This window comes from Vulpes vulpes, chromosome 12 (genome assembly GCF_048418805.1).
Source record: "Vulpes vulpes isolate BD-2025 chromosome 12, VulVul3, whole genome shotgun sequence".
NCBI classification, from domain to species: Eukaryota; Metazoa; Chordata; class Mammalia; order Carnivora; family Canidae; genus Vulpes; species Vulpes vulpes.
This window is the reverse complement of record NC_132791.1, coordinates 100,702,028-100,719,612: the sequence shown is the minus strand read 5'-3', so window position 1 is coordinate 100,719,612 and position 17,585 is coordinate 100,702,028. Positions and strand designations below refer to the sequence as shown.

General features: G+C 41.4%; 1 protein-coding gene across 5 annotated transcripts in view; it reads right to left on the bottom strand.

Moving 5' to 3' along the window:
- Positions 1-13,453, bottom strand: part of SPIDR (scaffold protein involved in DNA repair) — a 418,420-nt gene extending 404,967 nt beyond the window's left edge. For 3 of the 5 annotated variants that reach the window (XR_011995736.1, XR_011995737.1, XM_072729264.1), the window contains exons 1-3: positions 13,348-13,453; positions 1,505-1,660; positions 572-638 (exon numbers count right to left, since the gene is read on the bottom strand). Coding sequence is in view for 2 of the 5 variants with exons in the window: in XM_072729264.1 (XP_072585365.1) it covers positions 572-638; positions 1,505-1,660; positions 13,348-13,365 (241 nt within the window). In the remaining 3 variants the exon portion in view is untranslated. Of the gene's footprint in view, positions 1-571; positions 639-1,504; positions 1,661-1,966; positions 2,093-13,347 lie in introns of all 5 variants that reach the window. The other 2 variants (XM_072729266.1, XM_072729265.1) reach the window with 2 other exon arrangements.
- Between the last annotated feature and the right edge of the window lie 4,132 nt (positions 13,454-17,585).

Genomic DNA, 17,585 nt, shown 5'->3' with positions numbered 1-17,585 from the left:
AATGAAATAATTAAATAGCTCTTATTCACAGAAAGTTTTCCCTCTCTGCAGAATTTTTAGCAGGCTTTCACATAGCTCTTTTTGCCATTGGACATAAGAGCAACTGCTGCCATAAATCAATCTACTAAAGGCAAGCCTTTGAAATAGACATTTGATTACCTTTTTTTAATTCACAATAACCCAATGAGGCACACATGCTTATAAGCATTTTCTAGATGGAGAAATGGAGGCTTAGCATGTGTAGTTTCTCTCCCAAATCACACAGTCAGGACACAGTCAGGACACAGTCAGGACCCCATAGAACCAAAGGAGATTCCTAAGGTCTCAAGCCCTGACTTTCCTTGACCATCCACCAAGTGTGGCAGCAGAGCCAGCAGCCTCCCTCTTATCCACCCCCTTTGCTTCCCAACAGAAACCCAATTTTATTTGAGCAGCAAAAAAGATATTTTAAAAATCTTTCACTTCAGGGTGCCTCAATCATAAATATATATTCTATCCAAACTATATAATAAATCAAAGAAAGATCTATTAGCTTTATATCTTTTCTGTCAAGAAATCAACAGAACATTACCTTTCTGGAATCTAGGGGACAATTCGAGGTGCTTTTCTGTAACAATCTTCTCTTCAGCTGTTAATGACTGAGAATAAGATGATAATAAGGTTAATAATGATGATGATGTAATAATTTACATGACAAGGGCTAAAACCAAAAATATTTTGTAAAATATTCAAAACCTTAAACTATACCCTCCTTAAAATACTTCTCTTTTTATATTTACCAATTTTTATATTTACCAATAAGTATTCCCAAAGCATACACTCCTCATAATATAAATTTTTATATTTTACCAGAACTTAAATAAAGCTAACCATTAAGAGTTTATAACAGCACTCCATTTTGTACATATCTATACTACAGGATTTCAAATTAGCATATATAAAAAAATTAACCAGGGGATCCCTGGGTGGCTCAGCGGTTTAGCGCCTGCCTTTGGCCCGGGGCGCGATCCTGCAGTCCCGGGATGGAGTCCCACGTCGGGCTCCCGGCATGGAGCCTGCTTCTCCCTCCTCCTGTGTCTCTGCCTCTCTCTCTCTTTCTATGTCTATCATAAATAAATAAATAAATCTTTTTAAAAAAATAAAAATAAAAATAAAAAATTAACCAGAATATCTTGTGGCCAAAAGATTCTGAGTATAGAGGCATTTCATAAAGAGAGAAAAAGAGTAGAATGCTCAAAGATTTCACCTTCTAAGAAATTTCTTCAGTAGGTGTCCTTCATTTACAAAGAATTTCAAAGGTTGGGTCTGGCATAAAGAGGTAATTTGATTACTAACTTGCGACAATTATTAAAGGAATTCAAGGTTGAAAAAAGAAGACCATACAAATTACTGTGTCCTGAAATAAGGAATAGAATTCCAAAGAAATCTAATTACAATGGCCTAAATATTCAGGAATCTGAGTAGCCTTTGGCATTCAAAGAAAACAATTTTACAACTACTTTACCTGAGTCCCAGAAGTGTCCTGAAACCCTTCTCCACACCTGAGCCATGCTTCAGAGAGGGAAGCAGCTGCCCCTGCTGTCCTGAGACCTGAACTTTTGAACTTCAGTGGACTCTCTCTTGGAAAGCATGGGTATTCTATATCCCAATTTCTTTTTCTCTGTGGAGATGGTTTTTAAAGAAAAAAACAAAAACAAAAAACTTCATTAAATATATGTTAAGTTGACAGCACTGTGGAAACCCAGGAGTGACTGAACCCCCTCGTAAAACAGAGTAACAAGAAAGCACATAAACTTGTACAATTAGAGAACAAATTCTAAAATACAAATGGGTGAAGACAAACATTCAACTCTCCAAGGTCCTGTATATGATTATTATACCTGAGAGCAAAGTTTAAGTGAAGGAGCACACAGACACGTGGTATTCACTAAGAAGTGGAACAAGCAATCTGAGAATGAAATGGTACCTGAAAGAGGGCGAGGGCAAGGGTTCCACCCAAGACAGACGAGCAGTCTGTCACTCAGCACTGGTCAGCCAGGACTACCTTCTTGGACAGAGCCTCACACTGCAGAGAAACTGCTGGCAGGGCAACCTGCTCAGCAGCACAGAGATGGTACAGACAAAGAAAAGAAAAGGTCCAGATGGAGTGGAGCAAGGGAACCAAGCCAAGAAATGTCTAAATAACAAACAAGTGGCCATATTTTTGCAAACTATAACAAGAGAAATTATAAAAGTTATTTTGAATCCTATCTTCTTCTAAAAATTCACAGAAACTCTAACAGAAAAATAAGCAATAGAAAGGGATCAAGGTCAAATCTGGTACAAAGTTATTATTAGAAAAAAACAAAATGGAGCAGAATAACATCCCAACACTTGTACGAAGAAAGCACACCAAAGACATGCTCACAGAACAAAGTGTAACCAACTATTTCAATATAAGACAACACATTCAGCTTATAAAAAGTCAGAAATGAAGCAACAAATCTTAAGCTGTAGAATAAAATTTAAAAAATCAGCTGAGGGAAAGAGCCAAATGTACATCCACATATGAATGGATAATAAAGAGGATGTGGGATGCATACATGTAATTACAAAGCACCTATATATATTTACATACACTCTCCTTGTACTTTCCTTGAAGTATACATATGAAATATAACATATATATATGCACACACATACATATATACAAAGGAATATTAGCCATAAAAAAGAATGAAATCTTGCAATTTACAACAACATGGATAGAGCCAGATTATACCATGCTAAGCAAAATAAGCCAGTCAGAAAAAGACAAACCCCATTTGATTTCACTCATATGTGGAACCTAAGAAACAAAACAGATGAACATGGGAGAACAGAAAGAGAGACACCATAAAACAAACTCAACTACAGAGAACAAACTGAGGGTTGCTACAGAGGTAAGTGGGGGGATGGGTTAAATGCGTGATGGGAACTAAGGAGGGCACTTGTGAGGAGCACTGGGTATTGTATGTAAGTGATGAATCACTAAATTCTACTCCTGAAACTAATATTACACTGTATGTTAACTAACCGGAATTTAAATAAACACTTGAAACAGAAAATAAAATATTCTCTCAATATGGGAGGGGGGGAGATCAGCACAGGGAAAGACTACACTAGAAAAAATCCAAAAGCAAGTAGCTATCACAGATAATATCTTAAGAAAGTATTAAGAGGAGGAAAGTGAGGCACCTTTGGCACAGGTGGTGATTTCAGGAGTCCTGGGATCGAGTCCCACATCAGGCTCCCTGCAAGGAGCCTGCTTCTCCCTCTGCCTATGTCTCTGCCTCTCTGTGTTTCTCATGAATAAGTAAAATATTAAAAAAAAAAAAAAAAAAAGGAGGAGGAGGAATGTAATAAGGATGAAATTTTAAAGTTCACTCCCCTCCAATGAGGAAAGTGAAAGGATTCAAGAGAAAGAGAGTGATCTATCAAGTCTCTCTTGGGATACAAGATAATATACAGATAATAGCAATCCCTGAAAAAGAAGAAAACCAAGATAATGGGACCAAGATCATTCCAGAAAAACTTTCCTGAAATCTCAAAAAAAAAAAAAAAAAGGAAACTGCATATTGACGCACACCACATATCTGATGTCAACCCAAAAGCAATCAACACCAAGATATATCCTAATAAACAGACTTTTAAACAAACCCCTTGAACATCTAGAAAAAGGAACAAATGACCTACAAGTGAATAAAAATTACCTTATCATGGGATGTTGATAGCATCTTTATGCCAGAAAAAAAAAAACAGAAGAGTATATTTAAGATATTCAAGGGAAGAAAATGTGAAATAGTTTTATCTAGCAACAGGGATAACACTGATTTACTTTCTCCAAGTATTTTTATGTAAGTCTTGCTATTTTTTTTACAAATGTCTACAACAGACATGTATTCATAAGTTTTTAAATTTGCATTTTATTTAAGGAGAATCTTTTAGATTTGCATCACAAATCAAATTAAAGCCAACTACTATGAACTGATCACCTGAATAACCCCTTATCAAAAGCATTGTGGTTTAAAAAAAATGAATTACGATTAAAATACTCATTAAAACTTAAGTAGGAAGAGGAAACAAAATCATAAAAACATATTCAGCCATAACAAAGATGATATTTTAACATGAAATAGCGCTAAGCATATTCCTCTTTATGTAGAAATTCCTATGGCTGGGTAGGACTCTAAGAGGAAGAAGCATCCATCCTCAAGAGGGTATTTCCTTCCACTAGTTTCCCATGACAGCTCTGAGGAAGCTTCCTTAGTAGGAGAATATCCTTATTCTAGGAAATATTTAGGGGTAGAGGTGTCCAATTACTCGAAGATGGTACAGAAAGAATTGACACATACTTGCATAGAGAGAAAAAGGAGGAGAAAAAGGAAAAGAGAGAGAGAGAAGCAAAAAGTAATAAACCAGCAAAACAGCATAAAGAGCTACATTTGTTTCCTCAGGTTGCTATAACAAATGACCACAAACTCAGTGGCTTAAAACAGCAAAATTCTTCTCACAATTCTGGAGCCAAGAGGCCACAAATGAGGGTGTCAGCCTGGAGGCTCCAGGGAAGAATCTTTCCTGGAAAGTTTCTGAATAGTAATTGTTTGGGGTACCATTTAATAAATCTGGGGAACAAATGAGATGTCTAACTGAATGCAAAGGGCAAGTTTTTTGGAGTATCTGCATAAATCCCAATGGACTGCACCCAGGAATTTATGGAGGAGATGATGACTCATGGACAATTCTGAGGAACAGATAGAAAGTTTTAACCAAGTCGGCTAGTTAGCAAGCACTGTGATGCTCAAAGCTCATTCTACCAAATATTTGCCCATTTGTTTCCTCAGAGTCCTTTCCCTCAAGGTAATAGAACATTTCTCAGGCCCGTCACAGCTTTGGTTACATTTGACTTGTCCACGCTTCTCTAGATTTCATCCATACTCCGATTCCATGGGGACTAGAACCCTCTAATTAATATAAATGACAGAAATCTGAGATTCCTATCTTCAGCCAGTCAGCATTTATTGAGTGCCCAGCGCATGCAGACATCCTGCCAGGGCCCAGGGACACAAGATGAGCAAGAAAGACCCTGCTCTCCAGCAGCTCAAGTGGCAGTGACAGAAACTCTCCCACGAATCCGATGAAATGAAAGCCTGAACCCAGGTTCAGATACCAGCAAGCCTGGCCTTCAACCCCCGCTCCACTCCCCGAATCAGTCTTTCTCCTTCTCACTCAAAAGAGCCTGCACATCTTCCCCACCATATGTGCCTCCATGGCACTCTTCACTGCCTTTGGTCTCTCCAACCAGTGCTCTTCTCTTCCATGACATAACCCTCAATACCCCACAAACATCCCTCCTTCTGTGAGGCCATCATGTCTCTAGCATATTCTACTCCCTCCTTTAGAACAGGAGGAGACATGTGCCTAAACCATCTCATCACCTCCGTGCACCGTGCTCCCCCCACAAAAGGGTTCATTAAAATGACTAAATGATTATGTACATTTTTCTCATACAAATCATCATTGGTTCACAGACGCTGATGACATCTAAAGTCTATCACAGTCTAAGTATAGAGGCTGCTGTCCCTCAGCTTGCTACCAGTGAGCAATCAGGGAAGAGAGAGAACTCACAACCCCCAAATCAAGAAACACATGCTTTTCCTATGAGACAACCAGTTGCCTATTTTTTAATTTATTTATTTATATTCAATCAGCTACCATACAGTACATCATTAGTTTCATATGTATTCAATGATTCATCAGTTGCATATAACACCCAGTATTCATCACATCATGTGCCCTCTTTAATGCCCATCACCCAATTACCTCATCCCCCCCATTCACCTCCCCTCCAGCATCCCTTAGTTTATTTCCTATAATTGAGTCTCTTATGATTCTTCTCCCTCTCTGATGACTGCCCATTCAGTTTTCCCTCCCTTCCCCTCTCATAATCTGTGCTGTTTTTATATTCCTCATATGAGTGAAACCATATAACTAGCTTTCTCTGATGGACTTATATTGCTCAGCATAATACTCTCCAATTCCTTCCACATCAATGTAAATGTTAAGAATTCATCCTTTCTGATGGCTGAGTAATATTCCACTGTGTGTATGTGTAAATATACATATACAGATATATCAGATCTTCTTTATCCATTCATCTGTCGATGGAATAAATTTAACCAAATAAGTGCAAGACTTTCACAGTGAAAACTACAAAATACAGTTGAGAGAAATTAAAGATCTAAAGAACATGGAAAGACAGCCCATGTTCATGGATTGGAGAAGAAAAATTTAATTTTTTTTTTTAATATAAAGAGAGAAAGAGCAAGAGTGTGGGGGCAGCCGGAGGGAGAAAGAGAATCTTAACCAGACTGCCTGCTGAGCTAGGGTCTCAATCTCATGGCTCTGAAATCATAACCTGAGCCAAAATCAAGACCCAGACACTTAACCAACTGATCCACCCAGGTGCCCTGGAAAACGTATTAATGACAATACTCTTCAATTTACAAACTAAATCCAATAAAATTCCGAGATGGCTAATTGCATAAATTGACAAGCTCATGTTATTATTCACATGGAAATTCAAGGAACTGGGGATCCCTGGGTGGCACAGCGGTTTAGCTCCTGCCTTTGGCCCAGGGCACAATCCTGGAGACCCGGGATCGAATCCCACATTGGGCTCCCGGTGCATGGAGTCTGCTTCTCCCTCTGCCTATGTCTCTGCCTCTCTCTCTCTCTGTGTGTGACTATCATAAATAAATAAAAACTAAAAAAAGAAAAGGAAATTCAAGGAACCCAGAACAACTTTAATAAACTTGAAACCTAAAAAAATTAGAGACTTCACAAGCTACAATAATTTAAAAAAAATATGGTACTGGCATAAGAATAGCACATACATCAGTGAAAGAGAATCAGAATCAAGAAATAAACTTATATTTATGGTCAATTGAATTTCAAAAAAAGAAAGAAAGAAAAGCCAATACAATATAGTGGAGAAAGAATAATCTTTTGACAAATGGTGCTGGGACAAATGTAGAAATAAATCTTCATGACCTTGGGTTAGGCAATGATTTCTTAGATAGGACACCAAATGTAGCAGCAACAAAAGTAAAAATAGATTGAACTTCAAAAGTTTAAAAACACTTGTGCTTCAAGTGACACTATTAAGAAAACAGCCCAAAGAATGGAAGAAAATATTTACAAATCATATATCTGATATAGGAGTGGTATAAGAACTTACAGAGAACACTAATGGTAAAAAGATAATGCAACTAAAACATGGACAAATAGCCTGAATAGATATCTCTTCAAATAAGATAGAAAAATGGCCAATAAGCACTGGAAAAGACATTCAACATCATTAGTCATTAGGGATATGTAAATCAAAACCAAAACACTGAGATAACAGTTTCTACCCCTGAAGACAGCTAAAATCAAGGGACAAGCATATGAAAAGTATTAAAAGGGACGTAGAGAGATACTAAAATCCTCATTCCTTGCTAATGAGACAATAAAATGATGCAATCTCTTTGGAACAAAGTTTGGCAATTCCTTAAAACTTTTTTTTTCACTTTGATATCATTTATATAAAGTTTAAAACCATATGCGCACACACTGCATACGGATATGCAGTCAGAATAAACACAAAGAAAATGCATAGGAATGGTAAAGCAATAATTTTGGAATGATATCTACTTTGTATTTATGACATTTTGTTTCTTAAGCTAAATGGTGGGTATAGTATGTTTATTACAATATTCTCTATACATTTTTATATTGAAGGTGAATTCCTTAAAGGCAAGATACAGTTGATTCTTACTTTTTTTAAATCCAATCTGATCATCTCTACCTTTTAATTGGGGTATTTAGTCTATTTATATTTACTGTGATTATGATATGGTAGAGTTTTTAATCCCCCAGCTTGCTCTTTGTTTTTTGGGTTTTTTATTTATTTATTTTTTTATTGGAGTTCAATTTGCCAACATATAGCATAACCCCCAGTGAGCAATTTCTGAAAACTTAAACACAGAATTATCATATGACCCAGCAATTCTACAGGTAGATTTATATCCAAGAGAAATGAAAACTACCCCAAAATTGGTGCACAAAGAATCATAGTACTCCTAACATCCAAAAAGCTGAAATAATCCAAATGCCCATCAATTGATGAATGGATTTTTTAAATGTGGTGTACCTATACAACAGAAGATTATTCAGCCATAAAAATGAATAAAGTATTGATGCCTACAACAACCATGGGTGCTCCTTGAAAATATTATGCTAAGAAGCCAGTAAAAAAGACCAAATATTTATTCCATTTATATGAAATGTCTAGAATAGGCAAATCCATGCAGACAGAAGGTAGCTTTGTGGTTGCTATGGGGTTTCTTTTCAGGATGATGAAAATGTTCTATAATTAGAAATATTTGCACGACTGCGAATACACTAAAAATCAATGAACTCTATACTTTAAAAGGACAAATTTATTATCTATGAAACTGATTCACTCACACATTGCCAGAGCAACTGTAATATTCTACAGCCACTGTAAGAAAAAGTTTATTATAAAACTAAACATTCAGGGGTGCCTGGCTGGTTGTTTAGGGCATGCAGCTCTTGATCTCAGGGTTGCAAGTCTGAGCCTCACACTGGGTGCAGAGATTACTTAAAATTTTTTTTTAAATAAATAAACATCCAATTATCTTAGGACATAGCAATTGCATTATTGGGCATCTATCTTAGAAAAAAGAAAACCTATGGGCATTTGGGTGGCACAGTCGGTTAAGCAGCTGCCTTCAGCTCAGGTCATAATCTCAGGGCCTGGGACTGAGCCCCACATTGGGCTCCCTGCTCAGCAGGGAGTCTGCTTTTACCTCTCCCTCTGCCGCTCACTCCCCCTGCTTGTGCTCTCTCATTTGTACTCTCTCTCTCTAAAAAAATCAATAAAATCTTTTTTTAAAATAAAGAAAAAAGAAAACCTATGTTCCAAAAAAATCTGCACAAGTGTTCATAGCAACTTTATTACAATAGCCAAGACTGGACATACGCCAAATGTCTGTCAACAGGCAAAATGTTGGCCAAACTGTAGTACATCATTCCATGGACTACTACTCAGCAATAAAAATGAACAAACTACTGATACATACAATTTGCATTAATCTCCAGAGTGTTATACTGAGAAAAGAAAAAAGAAAAAAAGGATCCAAAAAGATTATAAACCATACAAGTCCATCTTTGTAACATTTCTGAAATGGTGCAATGTTTAAAATGGTGAACAGATTAGCCACTGTCAGTGGTTAGTGGTGGAAGTTACTGGAAGGGACAGGATATGATTGATTATTAAAAGGATCCTTGCACAAATGGAACTGTTCAGTATCTCTAGTGGTGGTGGATACAGGACCCTATACATTTGTAAAAATGTACAGAACTAAACACGCACAAGTCTAGGGAAATCTGTGTAAGATGACTGGATTGTATTAATGTCTATATATCAGTGGTGATGTACTACAGTTTTGCAAAATGTTACTACTGGAGCAAACGAGGTAAAGGACATAGGAATTCCCTATTACTCCTTACAACTGTATTCTATAGTTAACCTCAATTTTAAAAAGTAATTGCCTCTCAGGGACAGAATTAAGTACAAGAAAGAATATAGCAAGGATTGATGATTTTCATGAGAAACTTCTTTGTACTATTTTATCTTATTTGTAAATGCTTACATAAGCATATTATTAATAGTATTAATCTATCTCCCTTAAATAAGATGTATATATAAATAAAGTACTTGACATATAGAACATCTTTGATAAACGTTAGCTCTCTTTCCCTTCCATTTTAAGGATAACGTAGACTAAGATGTCAATACTAAGTAGTCTAATTCTGAAAAGTGAAACTAGTAAGTCATTCAATGAGATTATCAAGGGCTAAAATCATAACCATAAGGTATTTCTACCAAGATAACTATAAGAGAATCTCTCCCCATCACTGAACAACTTTAAAACTAAGCTCCCTCTTCCTACTCCTTCTTTAGCAAGCTGAAAGAAGTAATTCCAGGGAAATCTAAAAGCAAAGCAGTGGAGGATGTACAATAGGTCTGTCCTCATATAAAAATCCTTTCATTATCATAGTGTTTTATTATCTGCTTTCATTACCACTAACATTGAGTGCTACATCATTTCACGCATTCTCATTATTTAACCCTCACAGTAATGCTAAAAGATATGGGTATTATTCCTACTTTACAGACAAAAAAAAAACTACAACTTAGAAATGTTAGGTATATTGCCCTAGTCAGAGAGCTGGTAAGCAACATGTCAAGATTTTCCTCGTGTAGGTCTAATTCCAGAAATAACGATTCTAGCTACCGACCCCGCATTATCTCATTTTGACAAAAGTGCTTGATGTTAACTATAATGTGCACCTTCTACATAAAGAAGGTATGACTGGCTGAGTTTCTGACTGGGTATCTGTGAATTCTCTGAGTATCTGGGAATTCACTGGGACTCTCTTAAGTCTCACGCCCATTCATTTTATCAGTCACTGGCCTGGTCCCAATCACGATGTCTCCCCTACATTCTGCACTCTACGGCCAACGACTCCAGCATTGCCTTTCAAGCATTAAGACTCCTTCCCTGCTACAAATTCACTTTACCAACCATCAATCCATAGGGCTAATGACCCCAAAATGAGAACTTCCTTCCTGTTTTATTACATGTCCTCGGGCAACGCTGGTAAACACTCTTAATCATTCCCTTGCTCTCTACTCACACACTCTTACATACACACATACACACAATCACATACATACATCAATTCCGTACCCACAGTTCCCTTTACCCCTCCATGTTGCTGTCATAGTTCAAGTCATCACATCTTTCCCTGAGTTCCCCTTCCCTATGGTCTCAGAAGAAAAATGTTCCTATTCTCCAAAATTAATCCCTTTCTGTAACAGAAATGAATCTTTCTAGTAAAGGGTCCTTATTTTATCTATTGGTTCCATCCCTCCTGCTTCAAAGAAGCAAAATGTTTTCCCTTCTTGAAAAACACTTTTCACTTGAAATGTAGTCCTGTGTATTCTTCCATTCAAACTGCATTTAATTAATTAAATTGCATTTAATTTATACCTACCATCATACCCTTGCCATTATGCAAGAAGCACCAGAAATAAAGCAAGTTTTCTGATGATAACCCAAAAGACTAAGGAAGGAGGGTGTCATTAGGAAGATACAATTTCCCTTTACTCCCTTTTAGGGTCTTGCCAAGATAGTTCTTCCTCCAGTAGGTAAGTGTGGAGAGAACAGAAAGAGCTATAATTCAGTCTGAGGAGGCAAAGGAACTGTGAGTAAAGGGGAAGATCAGGAAATCTCAAAAGGTAATTTAGCAAATGGGAGAGAAAGGGAGTAATTGTGGTCATTTGTTGGTATTTAGCAAGGAAAGGGAACATAAAGCATAAAGGAAAAAAGAACTTGAAGGGACAGTCAGGGGCCTAAGGCAGGAGGGAGGAAAGAACTAAAATACTCCTAGCCTTTGAGCAACTGCCTGCCCCAATCTCTCCCCTGGGCTGAAGTTTCACATACCTGTACATCCTAATACCAGGTAAGAATCAACGAATTTTCCTCAACCTTTCTATTTTTCAGAGGTTCAACTTCTGAGTCACCATTAATTCTCCCCTCTTCATCCTTCAATTTCCAGGTGCCTAAATCTCATCTTCCTCTAATAATTTATCATCTAAGTCCTCTCCCAATACAATTCCCGATTCTACCACTGTAGTCCATGATCTTACCAACTTTAACCTTAAGAGTCCAGAAAGATCTACATAGCTTGTCCAAAATCACAAAATTAGTTGCTTGCAGAGCTGAGGCTGGCCCCCAAGTCTTCTGACTAAGGTGTTTCCCTATGTTTCTTCAGAGTTAGAACAACCCGCAAATCTTGTGAATTAGTACCGCTTCCATTCATTCAACAGGTAATTATTGGGAACTTAATATGTACAAGTGATTATGGCAGATGCTCGCGGGGGACACCGGGTGAAGACATCATCTGAAAACGTCTACATCACAAGGATAGGTTCAAGTAAACCTAGTAAGACCTGAAGCTATACGAATGATAAAGACAAAGTTTCACAGGAATGCAGAATAAAGTTTATTTACAATTGGGACAGAGTGAAGGTGAGATTGGGGGTGGATCTCGACAGATGACTAAGGCTCCAATCAGCAGAAATGAAAGAAACAGCATCACTCCAAGCCAAGAACACGAGCGAATACCAAGAGGCAAGAAAGTACAATGAGCACAGTCACTTGCTTTACCTAGAGAATAAATCATGAACAAAGTTGTAAAGTCAAGGAGTAAGGGACGGCCACACCGCGGAAGCCACGAATCACAGGTTACGGGAACCTGAACGAAAGCAAGGTCTCGTTATTTTCTATACATTGAACACAAATAAAAAATAAATTTATAAAGAAAAAAGAAAAGAAAGCAAGGTCTCCAAGTGACTACCTGGGCACAAAACCTGGCTTCTTCGCCGAATTGCTTTGTGACCTTGGGCAAACTACTTAACCTCTTTGTTGTTTTGAGGCAATTCACTAAAAAAGCAACAGATCACTAATGCAATTATTTAAAAACGAGGGGGGGGTGGGTCAGGGTGTGACCCCAGGGTCCTGGGAGGGAGTCCCACAGCCGGCTCCCTGCAGGAAGCGTTCTTCTCCCTCTGCCGGGGTCTCTGCCTCTTTGTGTCTCTCATAACTAAATAAGTAAAATCTTATTTAAAAAAAAAGAAAAAGAAAAAAGAAAAACTGGTAAGTTCTTGAAAACTGATAGAATGAAGAGAGCAGAATGGAGTCTCAAGCCAAAAACCAAGATTTCTAAGTCAGGGTGTAACGGGAACGCTGACAGGAACTCTCGGTGGCCCAGGCGCCGACTCCGCGGCCACCCGCCTTGGGGAACGCCACCGGGTCACAGAAGCAGCCGCCCGTGTTCACGAAGCTCCCTCGTTCCAAACCCTGCATAAGCTACACAGCTGACCCCCGAGTGACCTGCTTCCTCCTTCCGGCGCCCCAATTCCCACTCTGACGCCCCCAAACCGCATCCCCCCGACCCCAGGCTCGCTCCACCTCAGGGCGGCCCTCGGGAGTGCGTGGGCCCTGAGCGACACACTTCGCACGGGCGCCCCGCGGCCCCGCCCCCCGCCCCGCCCCCGGAGCCGCTCGGGCCGCGCCGCTAGCGGCAGACCCGGCCCGCGCCCCGCCGCCACCGCGGCTCCCAGCTCCCCGCAGCCCGCCGGCCGCCGGGGAACACGCGGACAGGGCCAGGGCCCCGCGGCGGCTCACCCCTCACCTTGCGGCCGCCGGGCATCTCCACACGCGCCGCCGCCGCCGCCGCGCGCCCACCGCCCCACAGCCGCGCCCCCGCCGAGGCGCCGCAAGGCTGCGCGCGTCCCCGGGCTCTCGCCGCGCCGCGCGCTGCCATTGGCCAGCGCTCGGCAGGGGGCGGGGCTCTCCGGAAGCGCCGTCCTCCCAGCGCGGGGCGCCACGCGTGCGCTGCGATTGGAGGACGCTCGGGGCGGGGCGGGGCTTCCCGGCCACCGCGCGACGCGCTGCCTCCGGCTGTGCAGTGAGCATGCGCGGTGGCCGCCTCCTCCGAGCGTGGAACCCGCTGCGCTGCGGCTGCGAGACGGCCCTCGCGGGGGCGCGGGGGCGCGGGGGGCGGCGGCGTGGGCCTGGGGTGCTGCTACAGGCGGACCTCCAGGTGGGGGGATGCTGGGCGCGGGGGGGGCTGGGAGGGTGGCCGTGGGCCTGGGGCGCTGCTGCGGTCCGACCTCCAGGTGGGGGGCTGCTGGGCGCCGGGGGCGGTGGTGTGGGCCTGGGGCGCTGCTGCAGGCGGACCTCCAGGTGAGGGGGCTGCTGGGCGCGGGGCGGAGCTGGGGGGGCGGCGTGGGCCTGGGGCGCTGCTGCGGACCGATCTCCAGGTGGGGGGGCTGCTGGGCGCGGGGGGCGCTGGGGGGGGCGGCGTGGGCCTGGGGCGCTGCTGCGGTCCGACCTCCAGGTGGGGGGGCTGCTGGGCGCGGGGGGCTGGGGGGGCGGCGTGGGCCTGGGGCGCTGCTGCGGACCGATCTCCAGGTGGGGGGGCTGCTGGGGTCAGCCTCCAAGTGCTGGTCTTTAAAGCTCTAACGTGGTCTGTTCTAAGCAATGCCTGACCTTCAGGAAACCTCGGGCTCCTGGGGGCAATGACACCGGCAGTTAAAGGTACTGCAGATGGGAGTTACAGGTAATGAGCAGAGCCAGAGGAGATCCACAGAGGCCCAGAACAGCTTAAATCCCCTTATAAAGGGAGGATTTTGGCAGCAAACCGTCAGACTCTTCAGACCTGGCCCCCCTACCTCTGACCACTTCAGAAAGGCGACTGCCACCAGATTGATCCAACAGCCCAGATCCCTCAGCTCCTGCACGGAGGAGGCCCCTCCCCACTGCAAGCGCGATCACAGGGTGAAAGTATCCTTGGGTTTGGAATCCTGAACCTGCTTTATAATTGTGATTTAACTTTGATTTATGATTGAATAACGCTGACACTGGAAAGACGCAACTCCTAGGTGTGCACCTTCGCCTCCAACGCTTGATCTCAGCCCAGGTCTTAATCTCAGGGTGGTGAGTTCAACCCCAAGGTTGGGCTCCACGCTGGGCATGGAGCCTACTTAAAAACAACAAACAAAAAAACCTTGAAGTAGCCTACACATTCAGTAACCAATACTTAAGGAATGGTCCTAGCTGCTGAAACCAGAAGAAAGGAATGTTCTTTCTCCATCTAAGGAAGTAGGGGTGGAGGTAAAGTTAGGTATCCAGAGCAGAAATTCTCAAATTTGGGAGACGTTAAAACCAGCAAAAGGATTTGTTATAACAGGAATCACTAATTTCAGATTCTGTAAGTCTAAGGTCGTGCCAGAGAGCTTGTATTTCTGACAAGTTCCCAGATAATATTTGATGGGGAGAACAAAGGTAAAAGAAACATAGAAAAAAAATTAGACTTCTTACAACTTATATCCATTGAGAAGTACTTGATACCAGGCAGTGTGACCTTCCTCAAGGAGCTTAACTCCCTTCATGTTAATACTTTGCTAGAGGTGAAGGCAACCTTAGCTTCACATTAGCCTCACCTCCAGGATCCTCTAAGTCTTCTAACCTAAAAATCCCTTTGGAAACTTCCTTTATCTCTACCCTCCGCCCAAGATACATGTTAGCAATCATCCTCCAAGCATATCCCCACTGTTTAGACAGTTTTAGGACTAAGGTTTTCCTGGACAATAGAGTAAATGACCTTTTCCTAACAACAGCTAGCCCCTCAAGGTGCTGGAAACCTTGTTTCCAAATTCCAAAGATATTTACCCTTTCCCTAACTCTCTCCTTGAAAGTATATAATCAGCCACTCCTCACAACCCCTGTGCAGTTCTTTGTGCCCACGGGTCCTGTCCCTGTGCTTTAATAAAATGGTCTCTGCACCAAAGACATCTCAAGAATTCTTTCTTCACTCTTCACTTCTGAACCCCAACATTTTCACATCAATATTGTTGGTGCTGGTCCTGTAACTCCCTTGGAGAACTAGAGGTAACTGCCATTTCTTAGATCCCACAAGTGTCTCAGCACTTGAGAAGTAAATAGAACACAAAATATAAGGGGAAGAGCTGGGACTGAGTAGAAACAGAATTAGATCGCAAGGTCTATGTAGGAATATACTGTAATAAGTGTTGAAATTAAAAAAAATTGTAGAAAACTAAAACTATAATTTAAGCAAGTTGGGAAAGTGTCCGCCTGGGGAAGAGAAAAGGATTCTTCGTCGTACCCTCAAAAGTATAGTGGAAGTAGAGTTTGGTCTTGTTTGAATTTATCCATTTGCCATTGTTGCCTCAATTAGGCCTTACGACACAGTTTGACCTTTCTTTTTTTTGTAAGATTTTATTTATTTATTCATGAGAGACACAGAGGCAGAGGGAGAAGCAGGCTCCCTGCGGGGAGCCCCATGTGGGACTTGGTCCCAGGACCCCGGGATCACACCCTGAGCCAAAGTCAGATGCTCAATCACTGAGCCACCCAGGTACCCCCAGTTTGACAATCTTACTGTGTCTTTGCTTTGACTCTCAATTTTATATTTCCAAAGGACCTCTCCATGCTGCTCAGCCATAGCCCCATTGCACTACCTGTCATTGCCACCTGAATGAGAAGTTCTTCAACCTAAATTTTTCTCATCCCCAAATAAGATAATTATCCATCTCAGTAGTGGCAGTGACATCCACCCAATAGCTCATGCTCGTGCTGAAACCTGGGATTTTCATGAACACTTGTCTCATCCAAATCCAGCCCGTCCCACCTCCCAGTTGTAAATTTCTCACTTATCCGCCCCTCCGCTGCCGAAACCGTATTCCAAGCTTCTAAATTCTTTTACCCAAACTACTCAGTAGCTTCTGACTGGTATCCATGAATCCACTCTTGCCCCCAACTTCCACATACATTGACTCCATTCTCCAAATAAACATTCCAGCGATGTCTATGCTGTCCCTGTTAGTCTTCCTTTCAGTTGCCAAGTGTACCCTGGGGCCTCAGTGTCTATGGATTTGCTACTCCATTTGCCTGAAAGGCTTTGGCCTCCTGCCATGCAGAACTATTGAAAATTATTGACCTTGGAAGATAGGTACATAGGGATTTATTTATTCCTCATACTTTTCACACATTTGAAAATAATTTTTAAAATTCTAAACTGAAATTTTTTAAAAACCAAAAAAAAGGAAAACCGAAAAAACCCAGAATTTGATATTAATTTCTCTAAACTCCCAAAGCTGAACCTCCCTGTTCATTTTTACAGACCCTACACTCCTTTGAAGATGTTATAATAATCATAATTAAACAGTTATATTACCTGGCTCACCTCTGCTCTGTAAGGTTACTGACATATCCCCAGCACTTAGCACAATCTTCCAAATATGAACCACTAACATTTTTGCTATAAATGAATATTAATAATTTCTAATAATTTGCTTGAAGTCTCACAACTACAAAGAGTTTAGAATTAGAACTCCTATGAGACACTGAGGTCTGTGTTTTCTCCACTCTGTCATTCATAACATAATTGTGAGGAATTCTCAATTGAACAGAGATCCAGCAAAAGTGAGTTAATTATCCATAAGAAAGATAAATGTGAGCTGGAATACATTTTTGAATACCCCTCTCCCCCCCCCCCCCGGCTTGTCAACAAATATTCGATGCCAAAATATAAAAACAAGTGGAAAAGTTTTCTCTTAACTCCTTTCTTATCAAACTTTCTTTTTGTTTTTAAAGATCATATTAATTTATTCATAAGAGACACAGGGAGAGGGAGAAGTGGGCTCCCTGCAGGGAGCCCAGTGGGAGACTCCATCCCAGGACCCTGGGATTAAGGCAAACAAATGCTCAATCACTGAGGCGTCCAGGGGCCCCTCTCATTGTGAATTAAATGACTAGGGTGGGTTGGGTTTCAAAGAAAAAGCTACATACACCCTCCTCATTGCCCAAAACCCAAATAGTTTCTAGAGGAACGACTTTGAAGTAGTT